This window comes from Oryx dammah, unplaced genomic scaffold (genome assembly GCF_014754425.2).
Source record: "Oryx dammah isolate SB20612 unplaced genomic scaffold, SCBI_Odam_1.1 HiC_scaffold_4, whole genome shotgun sequence".
In the NCBI taxonomy this organism is placed as follows: domain Eukaryota; kingdom Metazoa; phylum Chordata; class Mammalia; order Artiodactyla; family Bovidae; genus Oryx; species Oryx dammah.
In genome coordinates, this window is record NW_024070188.1 from 10,672,676 (window position 1) to 10,693,888 (window position 21,213).

General features: G+C 43.6%; 1 protein-coding gene across 1 annotated transcript in view; it reads right to left on the bottom strand.

The window, feature by feature from the left end:
- The window catches only part of PGM3 (phosphoglucomutase 3), a 28,387-nt gene extending 7,184 nt beyond the window's left edge, over positions 1 to 21,203 (bottom strand). Inside the window, exons 1-8 of the mRNA XM_040238950.1 lie at positions 21,065 to 21,203; positions 19,215 to 19,420; positions 17,686 to 17,870; positions 16,256 to 16,323; positions 10,548 to 10,681; positions 9,006 to 9,201; positions 7,452 to 7,609; positions 6,034 to 6,117 (exon numbers count right to left, since the gene is read on the bottom strand). Of these exons, the coding sequence (XP_040094884.1) occupies positions 6,034 to 6,117; positions 7,452 to 7,609; positions 9,006 to 9,201; positions 10,548 to 10,681; positions 16,256 to 16,323; positions 17,686 to 17,870; positions 19,215 to 19,418 (1,029 nt within the window). The 5' untranslated portion in view covers positions 19,419 to 19,420; positions 21,065 to 21,203. The remainder of the gene's footprint in view (positions 1 to 6,033; positions 6,118 to 7,451; positions 7,610 to 9,005; positions 9,202 to 10,547; positions 10,682 to 16,255; positions 16,324 to 17,685; positions 17,871 to 19,214; positions 19,421 to 21,064) is intronic.
- Positions 21,204 to 21,213: the final 10 nt, after the last annotated feature.

Genomic DNA, 21,213 nt, shown 5'->3' on the forward strand with positions numbered 1-21,213 from the left:
TGGAGTTTAGGGACTGTGGCGCAATCTCAGGGCAAGCGCTGCTGTGGACTGCAGAGAGATGGATCGAGGGGATGTGAGGGAGGAGACTGTGGCGGGAAATGCCTGTGGAGGAAAGCCAGGCAGCCATGGAAGCAAGGCGATGCTGCTGAGTCATGTGGGGTGGGTGGAGCCATCACCGTGGCGCCTGTCTCCCCACACGCCAGCATCGGCAGCTGAACGAGAGAGAGGCTGGCCCATCAAATGCCTAATGCACTGAACTACAGAGCAGGACCCCAACCACGGGGGCCTCCCTCTATGTGCCTGACTTGCCCAACAACAGAGAAGGACCCCAGGCAAGAGAGCCCTCTAAGTGCCTGAATGGGCGAAGCTACAGAGAAAGACTGGCCAACGAGGCCTTCTGATCGCCAGCTACAAGAGGCTTGAGAAAAGACTCTGAGAGGGCCGTAATTCCTACAGCGGAGGCAGTCCACGTCCCTGCACATTTTGCACCACCAGGGTCCCTGCCAGCCAAGCAGTTGCGCCACCTTCACACCCAACTCACACTGGGACAGAGCTGCCACAGGCAAAATAAATCTTTTGTGTCTCTGGGCGCAGGGTTACTTCAGTTGTGTCCAACCCTTTGCGACCCTGTAGACTGGTATGCCAAGCTTCTCTGTCAGGAGGGGGGTTCTCCAGGCAATATTGGAGCGTATTGGGCAATACTGATTGCCATACTCTTCTAGAGCACTGTATTTCCTGCTGTCCTAGCTGCCAACTCCCTTGAGTACCTGGTGCTGCCAGAACCCTGTGTCCCAAGCAGCTGAACCACCTCCACACCTGGCCCTCATGGGGCAAACCCAAGTCCTCCAGGGCAGCCTCAGGAGCAAACCCCAGTGGACGACCCAAACATGCAGGTGTGGAAATAAAACCACAATTGAAACCCAGGGGCAGTGTGGCTGAGGAAGAAGATCTAAAACCTTCCCACCAGCTGTACAAGCTGCTGATTAAATCCAAACGATCAGCTAGGCAGACTCTGTGTCCATGGAATATATAAAAGGACATTGAGAGCTCCCACATAAGAAAAAGCACTAGTTCTGATGGCTGTAGACATTGGAAGCAAGAACACAGAGGAGTAGGACCAGATTAGAGTCTGAACTGCCCACAGAAGGTCCAGAGATCAGCACAGTGTTGGAGGGCATCTTAGGGAGGTGAGGTGGGCTGTGACTCCCAGCAAAAGAAAGGATTCTGACAGCAGTGACTCAAGAAAAACATTTACTATTCTTTATGCTTTGACTTGTTCTGTATATTCTTTTGGATTTTGTCTTTCCTTCCCCCCTCGTCGTTGTCCATTTTATTGGCACGATGAAATCTAATTAAGCTTTTGAGCTCTTTTTTTCCCCTCAAGTCACATTTTTTTATTGTTGTTATAAACCTCTGCCTATACCCTGAGGAAACCAAAATTGAAAAGGACACATGTATCCCATTGTTCATTGCAGCACTGTTTACAATAGTTAGAACAAGGAAGCAACCTAGATGTCCATCAACGGATGAATGGATAAAGTCGTGGTACATACACACAATGGAATATTATCCAGCCATAAAAAGGAACACCTTTGAGTCGCTTCTAATGAGGTGGATGAACCTGGAACCTATTATACAGAGTGAAATCAGAAACAGAAAGATAAATATTGTATTCTAATGCATACATACGGAATCTAGAAAAATGGTCCTGAAGAATTTACTTACAGGGCAGCAATGGAGAAACAGACATAGAGAACAGACTTATGCACAAAAGGAGATGGGAGGAGAGGGTGAGACATATGGAAAGAGTAACATGGAAACTTACATTACCATATGTAAAGTAGATAGCCAACGGGAATTTGCAGTGTGGCTCAGGAAACTCAAACGGGCTCTGTATCAACCTAGTGGGGTGGCATGGGGAGGGAGATGGGAGGGAGGTTCAAAAGGGAGAGGATATATGTATACCTATGGCTGATTCAGGGTGAGGTCTGACAGAAAACAGCAAGATTCTGTAAAGCAATTATTCTTCAATAAAAGGTTTGAAAAAAAAAAAAAGATCATGGCATGCAATTCCATCACTTCATGACAAACAGATGGGGGAAAAATGGAAACACTGACAGATTTTCTTTTCTTGGGCTCCAAAATCACTGTGGACAGTGACTGCAGCCATGAAATTAAAAGATGTTCTCTCCTTGGAAGAAAAGCTATGAAAAACCTAGACAGCATATTCAAAAGCAGAGACATCACTTTGCTGAGAAAAAGTCTGTGTAGTCAAAGCTACGGTTCTTCCAGTAGTTACATACAGATGTGAGAGCTGGACCATGAAGGCTGAACACCAAAGAACTGATGCTTTCGAACTGTGGTGCTAGAGAAGACTCTTGAGAGTCCTGTGGACAGCAAGGAGATCAGACCAGTCAATCTTAAAGGAAATCAACTCTGAATATTCACTGAAGGGACTGATGCTAAAACTGAAGGTCCAATCCTTTGGCCACTTGATGAGAAGAGCCGATTCACTGGAAAAGACCCTGATGCTGGGAAAGATTGAGGGCAGGAGGAGAAGGGGACAACAGAGGATGAAATAGTTGGATGGTATCACCACGTCAATGGACATGAGTTTAAGCAAACTCTGGGAGATGGTGAAGGACAGGGAAGCTTGGTGAGCTACAGTCCATGGGGTCGCAAAGAGTCGGACATGGCTTAGCAACTGAACCACCACCACCTACCATCCTAGGGAACAAAGCTCCTGGAACTTAGTCCAGTGAGATTAAGCAATTAAAATACAAAGCCTAAGTGTCCCTGTAGGGGAGTGACTGCACAGCAGTGCACAGCCCAGAGTAAAGTAGGGTGAGAGAGCTGAGGGGCCCCTTATAATGAAAGATTCAAACTGGGGGAGTGACCTGATCTGATTGTTTCAGAAAGCTACAGTGTGGAGAATGGCTTAAAACCAGGGTCTTCCAGCTTTTACTCTAAAGAGATAACTAATATTTCAGGCTTTGTAGGCCACGTGGTCTCCAACACAACTGCTTGATTCTGTCTCTGTAGTGAGAAAGCAGTCACAAGACCATATGAAAACGAAAGCGTGGCTGTATTCCCATGAAACTAGAAACAGCTGGCAGGTTCAATGTGGCCCAGAGGCCACTGTTTGCTAAGCTCTGGCTTAGGTTAGGTGGTTTCTATGGCTAATCCTAGTAAGAAATCAGTGACTGGAGTACTAACAGTGGACAGCAAGTCCTGGATGGATCTGCAAGAGAATGGTTAAGGAAAGACAGCAACAAAACTGCAAAAGAGAGCAAGCTCAGACGGGCCTGGCATTTGATTGGGTTTAGGAGACCTCGGGAATGGCTAGGGCTGAAAATATTTAATCTACAAGAGAATGTGTTGAGAAGAAGAGTTACCAATGTTCAGTTTCCTCACCAGGGCATCTTACTATAAAAGCCACTTTTGAGACAAATTAAGAAAATACAGAATAACCCAAACAGCAAGAATCTCTGTGAAAGGCAGGCAAGTGGGCCCCAGATGGAGTACCTTGAGTGGGTTTACTGTAACTATATATTTAAGGCATATATTTACTGTAACCGTATATTTAAGTCAGGGCACCAGCTAGTCACCTCCAGACATGTTTTATGTGGCCTAACCACTATTTCTTTTAAATGCTGAATTAGCTGCCAAGACTTCAAAGGTAGGAAATTCACACCAAAATTCAGATTTTCAGCTTCTCCTGAAGACTCTGACCACAGGTGACAGCAACTGGCCTGGCCACACCCTCCAACTCTGTGCCCACCTGCTGGACTCATTCACTTCCATCCAGATCCGAAAGGAACCTGACTCTGCCATTCCTGCTTTAAAAAGATCGCCAGTCCAGGTTCGATGCAGGATACAGGATGCCTGGGCCTGGTGCACTGGGATGACCCAGAGGGATGGTACGGAGAGGGAGGTGGTGGGGGGTTCAGGATGGGGAACATGGGTATACCCATGGCGGATTCATGTTGATGCATGGCAAAACCAATACAATATTGTAAAGCAATTAACCTCCAATTAAAATAAATAAATTTAAATTAAAAAAAATAAAGTAAAAAGAATGGGATGACCACAAAAACTAGTGAAATGTAGGAATTTGACAAGGGATAACACTGACGTTGGAAAATATCACACTAGCCAGGGAGAGAAAGAATTACTTTCTGCAGACCCAATTTGGGTCCTGCAGCCTCTGATTCTTAAAGCAGATGGGATGTACAAGGGAGAGTCACCTGGTGGATGCTGGGGAAATGATTAGAAACAAAATCTCCTACCAACCCACAAAACATCTCCACAGAAGCCTAAGACAAGTTCTGTTACCGAATAACCAATAAACCAGACTGTGATGCACATCACAGGCAATCCTCTAAGACAGTGGCCCCCAACCTTTTTGGTACCAGGGGCCAGTTTGGTGGAAGACAATTTTTCCATAGACCTGGGGGTGGGAAATGGTTTCGGGATGATTCAAGTGCGTCACATTTATTGTGCACTTTCTATTACTGTCATCACAGCAGCTCCATCTCAGATCACAGCACTAGATCCTGAAGGTATCATTGATCCAGACCCAATGATCCAGACCCCTGGAAAGAGACTGCAAAGACAGAAAGCAATCCCACCCTTTTACACACCTCAAGATAACTCGTGACCAAGATCTCTCCTCAACCACATAAGAGTCAGGCTCTTTTGAGCCTGAACAGGTCCTGTCCTCAGCCATGTCTCCAAGGACCCAGTTTTACAAAGAATCTTTCGCTCAATCACTTTAGCTGGAATCCCCTACCCTCCATATCAGCCCAAAGTCCCCACCCCGTACCACCTGACCACCCAGGCCTGCCATCAACAGAAGTCCTGTTATGTTCGTTTAGCCAGAACCCTCCCTGAGGCTCCTCTTGGCAATTTTCCATTCACCAACCCGCTCCCTGCCCCCATATCCTATTCCTTGGCTATAAAATCTCCACTTTTCCTTGTTGTATCAGGAGTTGAGCCCAGTCTCTCCCCCTACAAAACCCCATGGCAGTCTATCTACCGAACAGGTCTGCTTCTCAGGAAGACTCTGCAGTACCTTTTATCATGCGTGTGTGTGCATATTAGTCACTCCGCTGTCTCCAACTCTGAGACCTCATGGACTGCAGCCCACCAGGTTCCTCTGTCCATGAAATTTTCTGGGCAAGAATACCAGAATGGGTTGCCATTTCCTTCTCCCGGGGATCTTCCTGTCCCAGGAAATCAAACCTAGGTTTGCTGCATTGCAGGCAGATTCTTTAACATCTGAGCCACGAGGGTCTGTCAGAAAGCTGTGGCCACTGGACTTGGCTAATTGTCCTTCTCCAAAGGAATGATACAATTTCTCACATCTCTGTCAAGCAGATGGGTGCCCAGCTCTAAGTGGTAAGGTGGTCAAACTTTCGGGAGGCCCTAAGTGTTGGGATGCTACCTTCCTTGATGTTAATGTTTCAAAGAGGTACTCTACACCCTTATAGAAAAACCTTAACTATAAAACTGGCCTATTTTGCCTTTCAAAAGATTGACATCACAAAAGGACAGAGGAAACATAAGCTTACTAAAAGAAACACTCTAGGAAAAGGGAGGAAGGAAAGTCTCTTTCCTTTTCTGCATTAGGGACAATTTAATTTTTTCTTTGTTTGATTTCTAGTTACCTTTAAGTGCAGTTTCTCTGGTGGTTCAGACAGTAAGGAATCTGCCTGCAATGCAGGAGACCTGGGTTCAGTCCCTGGGTCAGGAAGATCCCCTGCAGAAGGGAATGGCAACTCACTCTAGTATTCTTGCCTGGAGAATCCTCTGGACAGAGGAGCCTGGTGGGCTACTTGCCCATGAAGTTGCAGAGAGTCAGATATGACTGAGTGACTGACACTTTCACTTTCTACCCTTAGGTAGACAACAGCTCAGTTCCATGCATTTCAATCTATTCATTTTTATGAGGGCATTATTTTCCTCACAGAAATACCTCACAATAAAAGGTAATGATGAAGAAGGTACCAACAAATGGAAAGTGTTCAATACCTTCATAACTTCTTCCAGGTACCGTGTTGAACTTCCATTGGCATATGCAGTTTGTACAACACCGAGACTCAAACCATCTCCAATCTAGACAAAAACAAGGACAATTACCTTGCCATCAAAGGCAAAGACCCTACAAAAGCAAACCTATAAACAGAGTTCTAAAGGATGACAAAATTATCGGCCAGTCCAGCCATCACTTAAGTTTTATGCAATAAACAACTCACAGAAAATTCACATGTATGCCAGGAAAAAACCTAAGTACTTTTTTGAGTATTATTTAAAGCAATTCTACAAGGAATTCTTTTTAATCTCCAGATTTCCTTTATATTACCCCACAGATTACATCAGGATTCATTCTTAGTGCTGTATATTCTGCAGGTTTGGACAAATGTATAAGAACACATTTCCATGTTTATAGTATGTATTTTCAGCCCTGAAAAATCCTCTGTGCTCCATCTATTTATCCTTCAGCATTCATTTCTCCCCACCACCCTGAAACTACTGATCTTTTAAACGTCACCATAGTTTGTGTTTTCGTTTTGTTGTTTTTTTGCACAATATCCTGTAGTTGGACCCATAGTGATATACACAGCCCTTTCAGTTTGACTTATTTCACTCAGAAATATGCATTCACATTTCCTCCATATCTTTTCACGGCTTGATAGCTTTTTTTTTACCGTTGAATAATACTCCTTTGTCTGGATGAACCAAAGTTTATTCACCCTATGAAGGACATCTCAGTTGCTAAAGAATCCTTTTTAGAGAAACCTGTCATTTCTTGATCTCTTCAGTTTTTAATAAAAATACACACTGAATTCTTAAAGTATACCTTTTCCATATTATGATAATTATCATTACATTTTATACTTAGAGCTAATCTGAGATTTCCGAAAGAGCATAACATAATAAACCTCACATCACTAAAGGTTATCATAATCAAAGTAAATAAATCCCTCAGAGGAGACATTCTATATAAACTCAAGGCTCTGGGGAATGATGTTCATGGAACCCTCATTAAAATGTCAGTTACCAACTTCCCTGGTGGTCTAGTGGTTAAGACCACGATTCCACTGCAGAGGGTGTGGGTTTAACCCCTGGTTGGGGAACTAAGATACCACATGCCCCACAGTTAGGCCAAAAAAGAAAAAAGGCAGCTATGAAGAAACCAGAAATTTGTAAAGCTCCAAATCATGAAGCTCTCTGCCAGTATAAAAGAGAAAAGACTACTCCCTTTGGGTTCCAAATCCAGAGCCCTAACGTTGAAATGACTGGAATGACCATTTCTTTTTGTATTTTCTGGCCACAGATGTGAGGAACTCCCCACAAATCATGCCTCTGAGACGTTCAAGCAACTGCCTGATACCGAACAATTTCCCCAGTGAGTTTTGTGTGAAAGGGTGGTCAGCCCCAGCACGTACCTCCAACAGGAGCTCTTTGAGGAAACTGCTAATGAGGGTGGCTATCTTGTCTCCATCTATGAGATGAAACTGACCGTCTGCATCATGGTAGTAGTAAACGATCCTGTCTGCATCTCCATCGAAGGAACAGCATCTTTCATTGGCCCTCATTTCAATTCCTAGCACCGAGAATAAATCAAAACACATTTCGGTCTAAGGCGGATAAAATTTAATGTAAAAAGTTTTAGGTTTTTCTCTCACACTAGTTACAGAGGGAAAATTTTTTTTTCCATTAAGTATTGATTAGAAGTGACCCTCTGTGTTTATACAAAAGCATGTCCACTATGACATTTCAAGAGGTGTTTAAAATTATCTTTCCAGGACTTCAGCAATATTAAACATGTGCTAGGTAAAGAGTGAGCCTGTCCTTAAGATTTAAAAAAATCAAATTTCAGCTGAACAAAGTTTCTCCCAATTTGTGAACTGGAGCCCAGTTAAAATGAAAAACTGTCTTTGTACCTGCAGATAAAGAACCATTTCTATTCTTACGTGACCAAGCAGAGGGTATAATCAAATATAAGTAACTGGAGTATTCTGTCAATGAGGAAAATCCTGATCATTCCTCCTGTCTGAAGCTCTACATAAACATATATTGTTTTTGAACATGAATGGAGATAACTGTTCAAAATCAAGGGAAGAGAATTCATTTAAATGGAAATAAAACATAAAGAAAAACACCCTTCCAAATAAAACCAGTATCTTAACCTTTAAATAGTAAACAGGTTTACTAGTATTTTTACACAGTAAGTTCTTTCACAGCTAAGTGAAAAAAGAGCACTCAAAATCTATCTAAGCTGAAACCCTATATGATACTAAAAATTCCCTTCTATAAGCCAGTGGTTTGGCAACACAGATTCCCACATAGTGCTTTGAAAGCTATAGGTATTAAATTGAATTCAATTTCCCTTGTACTACATACAATGCCCATCCTTAAATAATCAGCAGCAGATACAGTATGTACTTAAATCCTGAAAAAAGCGATTTTCATTTGTTTCTATCAGTAACAAGAAAAACTGGTATTTCAGAGCAAAAAATTACAACCAGTGAGATTAATGTCTTGTGTAATTTGCATAGCTTACTGAAACCTGAGCAACTGTCACATCAAATTTTAGATAACATTACTGTTCCTTTACCACAAGAGATGGACAGCAGCAAATGGACAAATCCACCCAAGACCTACAGAATCAGACCCCTGGGGTAGAGCCCAGGAAATCTACACGCTCACCAGCCTTCCAGGTGACTCTCATGTCTGCTAAAGCTTACGAATCACTGCTCTAAAATCCCACGTCCTGATTTTGCTTTTTCCACCGGCTTTCCTGCCCCCTGTGAAGAGTCAGAAGACTCTCAGGGCCGAGAGCGGCCGTGTTCTTCGCGTCACTGCATGGCAACGGCAAGCGGACGAGGCCCAGATGTCTAACAGCAGCGGGGCCAGGACAGCTGCACGACTCTCTCTTTGCCACCTCTGTTTGAGTGACTGGTTTCAGACAGAGCGCTAAAAACACATTTTTCGCATACCCTCTGGAGGTTTCTGATGACTTTTCACAAAGTCGGCCCCACATAAATGATTGAGTTTCCCTTTGGTCCCATCGTTGAACAGCTGAACTGACAGCCCCTGGGAGAAGTAGTGTCTCATCTCTGCCAGCTTCAGGGCGCCTATGCCATTCGCACAGTCAACCTTGAGTGTTCTGCGGTCATCTCCACTGCAGAAGGCCTGAAAAGACAAAGAAACGGAAGAGCAACTTCAAGATACCAAAGCGAGGCATAAAGCACAGGTATGTGTATGTAAACAGCTGCCATTATTTCAGTTCACTTGTCTATTTTAAGCCAGGAAACAAAAGGGTACACATGTTCATATGAAAACTGTAAAACACCAAAGTAAGATTTTTAAAACACCATTTTTTGGTCACAGATATTGGAAAAGTTTTACAGACCAAATAAATTACAGAAATGAAGCTTTATTATAATTTAGCAAGGTCCCTTATTAGTCTGTATTCCATAGCAGTCATTCAAATGTGGGCATGAGTATACAGATGAATGAGTAGCAATAATATCCGCCATTCTCTTCACAGTGTATTACACCACCGGGCAAGTGGATTTTTTCCTCGCAGTCTCCTCTCCTACCCTCCCTCACCCCCAAATTTAAGTTCTATGAGAGCAAGGACTTGGTTTTGGTCAACAATTCCTGACAACAACATATGCTCGATATTGGCTGATCAAGTGAATTATACCCCTCAAATCTTTGTTCAGGTTTAGGAAGCTAATACACATTGAAGACAGATTTTCTTAACAGTAGATGCTTCCAGTATGATGGCAACAGCACCTACAGTAACTCTAAGAGCAAATTCATCTGCGTGAACACTTATGGAAACTGCAAGTTCATCACGCTTCTCCCGCAGTGAGCTCAAAATGAGACAGGCTGGCACTTGAGACCCTTTGCTGCAGTGCTTGCACCTGGACAGTCTCCGCCAGCAACAAAATACAAAGAGAAGAGGGACTGAAAATAACTGCATGCAAGCAGCTGGGGCAAATTATGGGCAACAAGATACGAGAAACCACCCAAAAGAACCCAATTGCTATGAGAGCTGGGAGCAAAGGCAGGTACTGTGCATGCCCCCTGCACGCAACACCAGCTAAGGGGTGGACAAATCCCCTAAGCCCTCCTCTAGCCAGAAGCCTGGACACGCCTCTCCCCTCCAATGTAAGGAACCACCTTGGCCTCCCCTCAGCAAGCAAGCGAATCTGTGGGTTTTGCTCCCTTCTGCTGCAGCAGAGGCCCCAACAAAGCCCTGCTTGAATTTGTCTGGCCTCTTACCAATTTCTACTGATTAAGGAGGCCAAGAACCCTGGTCGGTAACAAGAACATACTATGTGCCTTGCCAAGTGAATGCCAACACAGAGTTAGCTGGCTGCAAGGGCCAGACCTTGCAGAGCCCTGGAAAGAAAAAGGAGACAGGCCAAATTTTTTGAAAAAAAAGTGACACATATTTAAATAAACTGTTCAACTGATGTTCTTTTAAGCAAGTGCTCAAACTCTAACCACGTTGGAGAGATTCTGACCTGTTTGGTAAGTTCCACAAAGGCCGAGGACAGTTTCTGGTAGTAACCCTCTATGGTTGCCTTTCCATACTGGCCTTTGCTGTTTCGACAGAAGACCATGTAGTGCAGCTGAGGCGTCGTCAGCAAGCCATAATCTGTCACAGAAACACAAAAAGCCATTTCACACAGTTCTTAACAAAGCTGAAGACTCATACTGTGTCAATTTCAGGGTCATAAATCCTCTTAAAAAAAAGACATCTCAGAAAATACAAGAAACGCTAAGTTTTAAACCACCCAGAAATATGCATAAACATCCACTGAAGTCATTAAAACTACAGGTCATGCTGTGATACTGTGATTTATACTAAGAATCATTCATTTGATCTGTCTCCATTTCTGGCAGAGCCTCCACAGAAAGTCATCTTTTGTTATGCTAATGAGGTAACTTTCAGAAGGCCCTTAGAAACCTTAGGGGTGGCTGGTTGCCTGGGAACCAACCACAGGATTAGAGAACTGAAATTTATAGTCCCGCCTGTCCCCTCCAACCTCCTCCCAAACTCCAGGGAGGGGAGAAAGGAGGGACAGGAGATTCAGTTCAACCAAAGTTCTACATTCACTTTAGAACAAAGTTCAACTTAGTTCACCAAAGATCTATGTAAGGAGGCCTCCATAAAAACCCTAAAGGATGGGGTTCCAGGATGGGAAGCCAGTGGAGGCTGGGGTGCCCAAGGAGCATTGATGCTCCACGCCCCTCCCCACATAAATCTCTACCATCTGGCCGTTCCCGGGTTACATTCCTTATAATAAACTGGTACGCTAGGAAGTAAAATGCTTCCCCGAGTTCTATGAGCCTATCTAAAAAAATTAATCGGCCCAAGGAGAGGGTGGTCAGGAGCCCAGGTGAGGGCATCTGAAGGTGGGGAGAGGCAAGGTTTGAGGCACTGAGCCCTGCACGCGTGGGATGTGGCTGCCAGGTGGATAGAGTCAGAATGAACTGTTTGGTGGTGGAAGAGGCACACACTGGACACATACTCAGTTATAAAAGAAATACAAACTACTAATGACAGCTAAACCAGTCATTTGGTATAGATCGGTGGCAATGTACAAAAGTAATAACTGGGTTCTATTTTCATAACATTATAAACTATGTAATTCAGATGAACCCTCCTTTTAAAAACAACCAAAACTGAAAGATAAAAGACTTTTATCTCTTTTCAAAAAGAACTGCAGTACCAATTAGGCCAGAGTTAAGTAAGAGAGAATTCCAGGATGCAAGATAAGCGAAGCCAGTTTTGCTCTGAGGGCACTCCTCTAAACTAGGAGTTGAGCAATGGTTCTCTGCGTAGAAGGTCCATGCTGATCTAAGACGTGCAACTCAGCAGAAGTGCCTGAAGCCCCAAAGGCCTATTCTTCAAACCAGAATTCACATCACACACCCCAAGGTTCACTGCAGCACTATTTACAATATTTACAACAGCCAAGACACGAAGCAAACTAGATGTCCACTGACACAGGAATGCCTAAAGAAGATGCAGTACGTATTACACTGGGTTATTACTCAGCCACAGAGAAGGCTGAATGGTGCCATTTACAGCAACATGGATGGACCTAGGGAGGATCATACCAGGAGAAGCAAGCAAAGACAAGCATCATATGACACCACTCACATGTGGAATCTAATTTTAAAAAAGGGTACAAATGAACTCATTTACAAAACAGAAACAGACTCTCAGACTTCAAAAACAATCTTACTGTGCCCAAGGGGAAACATGGAGGGGAGGGATAAATTAAGAGGTTGGGATTAACATATACACACTACTATATACAAAATAGATAATCAACAAGGACCTACTTACAGCACAGGGAACTCTTTCAATATTCTATAATAACCTACATGGGAAAAGAATCCGCAAAAGAATGGACATATGTATAACTGAATCACTTTCTGTGCATCTGAAACTGAATGTTGTAAATCAATTATGCTCCTATATAAAATGGATGTGAGGGTTGGACTATAAGGAAAGCTGAGCACTGAAGAATTGATGCTTTTCAACTGTGGTGTTGGAAAAGACTCTTGAGAGTCCCTTGGACTGCAAGAAGATCAAACCAGTCTATCCTAAAGGAGATCAGTCCTGAATATTCACTGGAAGGACTGATGCTGAAGCTGAAACTCCAATACTTTGTCCACCTGATGCGCAGAACCAACCCATCTGAAAAGACCCTGATGCTGGGAAAGATTGAGGGCAGGAGGAGAAGGGGACGACAGAGGGTGAGATGGTTGGATGGCATCACCAACTCAATGGACATGAGTTTGAGTAAGCTCCAGGAGTTGCTCAACAGGGAAGCCTGCCATGCTGTAGTCCATGGGGTCGTAAAGAGTTGGACATGACTGAACTGAAATAAAATAAAAATTAAAATTTTTTAAAAGAAGGACTATTCAGTGCAGAGCTTCCCAGGTGGCTCAGTAGTAAAGAATCTACCTGCAATGCATGAGAGGAAGGTTCGATCCCTGAGTCAGGAAGATCCGCTGGAGGAGGAAATGGCAGCCCACTCCAGTATTCTTGCCTGGAAGACCCAAAGAACAGAGGAGCCTGGTGGCCTACAGTCTATGGGGTTGCAAAAGAGTTGGACACAACTTGGCAACTAAACAACAATTCTTCAGGGCAAGACTGAGTCAGGAGTAAGACCCCAGGGCCTACTCCCCAGAAAGCTGACTTGGCACCAAACAGAGCAGAGGGGAAAGTCCATACCTGACGAGCTGTCACCACAAGTACAGGCCTCCAGGGACTCCCAGCCCAGAGGCACATAACCACAGGGATCCAGAAGAATGCTGTCATCAAAGAACCTTATCACCCACCAGCCGGGTAGTACCCCAAGCAGATGCAAACACTAAACCCTGCCAGGGCAATACACCTTCATCGTAAACCTCAAAAATGTCCCACAGATAATTCTCCCAGAAAACAAAAAGCTAAACACACAACAAAGGGACTATGAGTAAGAAGCAAGAGAAACAGCAAAAGTGGACCAGGATCCAATAAATACACTGTCACAAAATTTGTCAGTGGTCTTCAAAGCCAAGCACAAGAGTCTGGACGGAAGGCAAATGGTCACTTTAGGTTCTTGAGCACTGTAGCTGTGTAACAGATATTTGGCTCTGGTATAAGGATTAGATGGGAGAAGGTGGAAGAGCTTTAAAAAAAAAAAGTGGGTAAAAGCTCAGACCAGCTCAGTGGCAGTGCATAACGAGAGACAAACAGTCCAGAGACACACACTGAAGGCTGAAACAAGTGGATTTTGTGACCAGTATCAAAATTACAAAATAAATATTTACAAAATGACAGTGACTCAATAAAAACTTCACCATCCATTCAACAGATCAACCCAGAAACCTAGCAGCCATTCTTCACACCTCTAACCTCACCATGAATCACAAAAATCCGTTAACGTCACTACTAATTTCACCATTTCCCATTTTTCTGACTAGCAAGTCTTGCATGAATCTACTATGCAATCTCCCTAGCTGGTTTGTCTTCCTTTCCGATGACCAACTCCCTCCTCTCTCCAAACCACAGCCAGAGGGACTGGCTTAAAGTGAAAATGTGATCCCATTCGCTGGCATAAACTCCTTCAGTGGCCTCCCACCATACTGAAAGTAAAACCCCAATTCTCCCCATGACTTGTAAGGCTTAGAATGACCTGGCCCCTGCTCACCTCCCTAACCCTATTTTCTTGTAGCTTCTCCCAGTCTCCCTGAGCTGCAGCCACATCAACCACCTTTGACTTCCTGAAATACACTAAGTGGAAGAGAGCAATGAGCAAAAGATGTTAGTTTGTTTGTTTTTAAATCACTCTCAAATTTTTCTAGGTTCAAACGCTAGAACAGTGATGGTTCTAGAGTTAGAATGATAGAGCTGGAAAGGTCAACCATTCTGCAGATGGCAGAAAGAACACGATTTGGGGCAGGGTGAACCTGGGGGAGTGGGCAGCCACCTACGTGGATACATGACTCAAACCAGTGCTTTCAAAACCACCTGCTGGACATCCCTGGTGGCCTGAGGTTGGCAGCCCACCTGCCAATGCAGGAGATGGTCAAGGAGGATTCCACATGCCACGGGGCAACTGAGCCCAAGAGCCGCGACTACCGAAGCCTGAGTGCCTCGAGCCTATGCTTGGCAACAAGAGAAGGCGCCGCGATGAGAAGCCTGCTCATCGCAACCAGAGAGCAGGCCCCGCTCGCTGCAACTAGAGAAAGCCCGCATGCAGCAATGAAGACCCAGTGCAGCCGAAAATTAAAAAAAAAAATTTTTAATTATTGGAAAAAAAAAACCCTGCCAATAGGTCAGGGAATCTACTTAGTGAGACCCAGTCAGCATTTCTCCATTTTTTAATCAAATAGATGAACGCAAGTCACAGAGAATGGTAAGCACTGTTCTCTGAAAATTCTGTTTCAGTTATTCACACAAGCACACTAGACACATGTCATGATACAAGACGGGCTTCTTACTACAGGCCGAGCTATGCTGTGAAACACACCCCCGGAGGCTTCTACATAGCAGGTACTCAAAACTGTCCGATGAACTAATAAGTGAATGCATAAAAGTGTATTTGCAGCTGGAGCTATGGCAACAAGGATGCTCCTTCAGAAATGAGGCAGGATGAAAGCAGGAAGTGAGGAAAGCCCGTATTAGGAGACAGGAAAGGATCCTGCAGACAGGACAGTATGGAACAGTGGCTGAAGAAGAAGGGGAAGAAGAGGGAGAGATCACTCTGTGGATAGCTGCCAAGAGATCAACTGAAATAAAAAAATTCAAATATAAGTTCTGAGAGTTATTCTTAGATCACAAATCCCTTTGAGTATCTGACAAAAGCTACAACTCCTCTCTCTAGACAAGCGCTTGTGCAGGTAACACGGTGCACTGTACCCAGAGGTCCATAGGATCCGGCAGCTTAACCAAACAGTCCCTGGGGAGGCCCAGGCCCCAGGTGAATTCCTGCTTTCTAGCAGATGAGTGTTGGGACAGACATTTCCCTGAAGGGGCAAGGACAGGTATTCACTGCCAGCAGGCTTCTTATAATCAGAAGAGCAAATAGAGAAGCAAGCTAGGCGAGTCTGGAAGAGGCCAGGTTATTAAATGGGAATTGAGGGACACACGGAGGTTGAGAGGATCAAGAGAAGATGCTTTTAAATGAGAGAGAGCTGACCCTAGGAAAATTCACCTCCAAGCACAGTGGAGTCACTGCATTCACAAGATGCACAACCAGTGTGAGAAGAGGATTCCAGCCTGTTTTGTTTCATTTAACTCTTCACTTGGTAAAACAGGAAAGATCATCTATCAAAACTTAAAAATCATGATTACAAGTCAGTCAAAGGTATTTTCCATCATTATCTGTCACACTGCCTCCACATGTGATCAGCTATTAGAGAATACCTGCCTGATAGTAAGAACTCCCCAGAATGAGTATATCAAGTAACTTCAAGAGTTTTTATACCAGTATGTTCAGTCTTAATAAAGGAAGTTGTTTAAGATCAGCACTGCCTATAAATAATCTCCTACAGCTGAAATATAACATGCATGCCCAGAAAATTTTTTAATTTTTTAACTTAAAATGCTAGAAGTATTTAAAATGCTACAGTTCACTTATTTTCAAACTTTTCTACATTAAATTATGCATTCACTTTGAGATTTTTTTTTTTAAAGACTAATTTACAAATTAGAACAACTACATACCATGGAATTGACCTCCTAAAACTGTCACACCGTCTATTACAGACTGTGACAGTTTCTCACTGCTGGGCCTAGGAAAGAAAAGGAAGAAAATATTACATCTAATCCAAGACCAACTGAGCTGCAAGTTCTGAAAGCAAATGCAGACATTCTATGTTACAAATTTCAGAATAATATGTCCACTGTATTCAAACTAAATGAAACCTGCATAGCCCAAAAACTCTGAAAAGAAATACGGGTAAAGTTTAAGCATTTTCCAGTGGCCTTTCTCAATATATTTCTTGGAAAGAGTTTTGCCTTTTAAATGAATTTAGGAAATAGATATAAACTTTAACACTAATATAACTGTAACACTAATTACTCCTACACTCAAACACTTTTTCAAGTTTGATGGTAACAACACATTTACTGCTTAAAAACAGTAATGGTAAATACACACAGAGCACGTGTAAGCCAAGGCTAGGTGTTAAATCACCTAGGATAGAGAATCTAGTTTTCATTTTAAAAGTCAGAATAAATTATTTTTCTATCTGAAAATAAAGATCAATATACATACCTGCTTTATAGAACAAGATTTTCTATATCATTTAAACTATTAACAGGTGAGAGGAAAACACATGTGGATGGATTTACAGTGAGACGATATCTGCTTCAGAACATAAACCACTTGGCTATTCATTACCTACAAATCCACAATCAGTGGTAACATATTAAGGGTAACACAATGCATAAGGGTAAAATGGTAAGGCATTTAGAGACTGAGTAGAAATTTACTTTAGAACAAATCTCTGGCTAGAACCAGATCTTATGCTAAAGAGAATGCTTCTGTTTCAAAGTACACTTTTAACCTAACATTTTACAGTGACACTTCTCTGTGAAAGAAGCCAAGAGCTGCTAAATGTGACAAACATGTAGAAATAATGTAGATGGTTAACGCTTTCCAACTAACTCTAGCAGAGGAAAATGATGTGTGAGCCAACAGTAACACAGGTCATAGTCTCTAAACACAATTAAGTAATAACCACATGTTCTTACTCTACAGCAGAAAGGTGCAAACCTACAGAAATAAAGGGATGGGAGACATTTGGTAAGCGCCTATCTTGCGCCAGGAAACAGGTGTGTCGTCTATATTATCTTATGTAATCTTCAGGATGGCCTGCATGGTGTAGGCTCACCATCAACACTACAGGCGAGCAAAGGTGCGCTCCGAAAGGTTAAGCGACTCGTACAGTAAGCTTGAGAGTTGGGGCTCGGACACCAAGCCCAAGCTATAGCAGTGACTTAACTCCTATGTCCTACTGAAAAGACCAGGAGGAACCTCTCAGGGTGGTTCCATTCCACTTGACTCTTTCCATTTGTCTCGGGTGCTAAAACTGATACAACCACTTATGTGGCATTCAAAAATCAGCTTTCACCCTGGCTCTGACGGGCACCTGGTATCTCTACCAATCACCACGAAGGCATCTTGGTGCAGATCCACAGCTGCCTTCTCGCTGATGTCCACCAACACTCTGGACAAATGTTGTTCCTCAGCGTTTGCCAAGCAGGTAGCATGCTCCTCCCAGGATGCTGCCAACATTTCACCCAAAGGATCCACCAATTTTACACCATTGTCTTCCTAAAAAAAATAAAAAGTAATAAATCATCTGTGCACAGTCATGAGGAAGCAAACCCAAGCTGTTTCTCCCCAAACAAAAGGCAGTGATGGCTAGGCAGTTTCGCCGGTGACCACAACTGAAGGCCAGGTGCTGGACCAGGTATTGTACATGCATCACCTCAGTGAATCCTCACTGCACATGTCATCAATCTAACTAATCCTCCTATGGTTACTCCAATCTCTGAGAAAACCGAGATTCAGAGCAAGTAATCTGCTTATGTTCATACAGCTAGGAAGTGTCAGTGCTGATATTAAAACATCAAGTCTATCTGACTCTTACACCCAACAGCTGCTGAGCCCCTCTAGCCTTTTAAAAGGCAGTCACCCACGCATTCACCATCAATTAACTGATGAGGCACAACTGCAGCAGAACCAGGGTCCCTGAAGATCCTTCTCCCTGTGGCTGCACTCAAAAGAACACTCTGGAAGGGAAGAGCTCAAAACTGTCTTAAGAAGTGCTTCTGGAATTAACAATAAATGTGGGGTTCTGCCTACAAATCATTAAGCAAGTGTGGTGATTTAGACATTTAAACACTTAACACATTTATAAAAATCTACATTTAGAAGCTGAATAAGCAACATCCTCTTGTTTTTCGGTGGGGGCGGGTGTGAGAGGAAGAGGTTACAATCCCTCACTAACCTGCTGATTTAGCTACAAAGGCAAAAGTCTTGTGTCCTACCAACAGAACAGAAGCATATTATTTAAACAACGTTTTAGTGAGTTATAGGCCAGTACAGAATAAGATAATTAAGTTGTGTCAGAGGAATACTTTAAAAAACTTGATTGTCATAAACCCTAGACTCATCAGGCCTGATCAATATCCTGTCCAATGTTCACCTCTGGATCCCTCAAGTCACATGTCCAGCTGTTCACTCAGAACAAGAGACTATTCTCTAGCTATAGAAAAGCTGTCTGAAAATTTTCAAAGTGTGCTTTTTCAAAAATTTGTCCTCTCCCCTCCCCCAGCTTGCCTCCAATCTCTTCAATCTCTGCCACATTAACAGAGGCAACACTTTTTATTACTGATGCTGTCTCAATACAACTAAGTTATAAGGACATTGTGTTATTTCTCAATATGGACACACTCCAAAAAATGACTCTCATTTCACGCTCTCCACAACTGTTCAAGAGTTGTGAGTGAAATGACCACTTGTTAAGAAAAGTGCTTGTTCAAAACCAAAGGCATAGAACAAGGAAGAAGCAAAGTACTAGAATTAGAATTGGAATTGGGGTCAAAGTGCTCAGAAACTAAAGTTTGGTCTTGGAAATAAAAGCCTGTCTTATTGGAGCAGTAAATGCATTACCTCAGGATTGTGTGATGCTGTTACCATGACTCCTATGGCAGATTTTGTCTGCTTTGACCTCAGGACAGCTAATAATCCCATTCGAAACATGACATGATCAAGATGTTCTGCTTTCGTTCGAAACCCAGCAGTCCCATACTGAAGAATGAGCCCGTCAGGCTTGGCATGTAACACTGACTGCTTTGTAACAGCATCTAAATCCATGTCTGCAAAATAAAGGAATATTTTTCAGGTATAATAAATCTTCCATGGACCATTTGCTTCAAAACCTGTCATCTCAAACTAATACATCTGCCTCATTCTGACCTTCCCCAAAGAAGCCTACGTTTGAGAGGGAAGAACAGTAGAATGCATCGGTGGGTTAGCATTACCTGTTTTGTCCACTTCAGGATGGAAATCAGGTTGTCCGCAACAATTCCTGGACACAAGGCAAACTTTTAAACAGTCCACTCCCAACTAAACTGAAGATTCCACAGCATAACAAAAGATGCTGAATAATCAAAGCACTCTTGAGAAGAACAAAGCTGGAGGCACCACACTCCTGATTTCAAAGTACACTACAGAGCTACAGTAATCAAAACAGTATGGCCTTGGTATAAAAAAGATCAGTGGAATAGAAGAACACCTAGAAATAAATCCACACATAGGGCCATTTACAATTCACAAAATCCTACATGATCAGGAATCATCTCATTTTATAAATGGGAAAACTTAATTCTGGGTCTAGCTTACTGCTGATGGACTGAGGCCTGAAGTCACATTCTCAAGTGGACCTAAGCTGCATATGCAAAACATCTGGGAAATCTGTGAAGTTCTGCTATTCCTCCCAGGCTACAGAGACTGATCCCCAAAGGAAAAGCAAAGGGGAAAAACCTCCCCTCCAAGACTGCCCAGACCTCCACATACACCATGGGGTGGGATTTTTGTATTTTCATGAGGATCCTGACGCCCTTCTAAATTAAGCTCTCAAACAAGCAACATCTTCCTTTTACCTTTAAAGTCAAAGGTCAGCCTGTAGCCCACTAGACTTCCTTTTCTTTATTGTCCTTCATTACTTCAATGAACAACAGTTAAATGTTTTTGTTCAGCTGGAAAAAACTGGCATTTAGGAAGCTAATTTAGTTTGACCTAGAGTGATCAAATCTATTTTTCAAGCATGAAGACATTTCATTAAAAACTGACCAGCTGGCAATATACCATAATTATTCATAAGGGCGTAAACCTGTTTCGTCCAAAAGTCTTTTTTAAAAGAAAAAAGTCAAGATAAAATGCTTCTGTCATTTCAAGGGTTTTATGTCCTAAAATTACTTTTGATGAGTATGCAAAGGTTTTCATTGAAAGTATCGTCAAGTCCAAACTGCTGCTGCTGCTAAGTCGCTTCAGTCGTGTCCGACTCTGTGCGACCCCAGAGACGGCAGCGCACCAGGCTCTTCTGTCCCTGGAATTCTCCAGGCAAGAACACCGGAGTGGGTAGCCATTTCCCTCTCCATTGCATGAGAGTGAAAACTGAAAGTGAAGACTGCGACCACTCAAAAAAGTCTAGAACGATCCCCTTCCCTCTATTCAACCTTCAGCACCTGGTTAGTTCCCCTAACTCCTCGCCCCCGAATCTGCCCACGTTTCCAGGCACCCAGCCTTGAGGCCCGCACTGAGGTGATGGACGAGACCCCTTCCCTCAGCTCGACCCTCGGGCCCGAGCCTCCAGCCCGCTCCCCAGCCCGGGGACGAGTAGGCGTGTCCCTCGCGGCCCGCAGCTCAGTCCGCCAGATGCCCACTAGCCTCTCGGGTGGCCGAACGCCCGCCCACCGCAACGTCCCGTTCTCGCCGCCAAGCCTCGGGGCCCCGCTCACCTCCGCCAAGACACTCCCCTCACCCACACCGCACGGACCACCTTCCTCGCAGCAGCGCCGGGAACGGACTGCGGCGCTGAGAATCCGAAGACGTGGCTCTGCGTGGCTTCCGGCTCGTTGCCCCGCCCCTCAGCCAATCAGCACGGGGG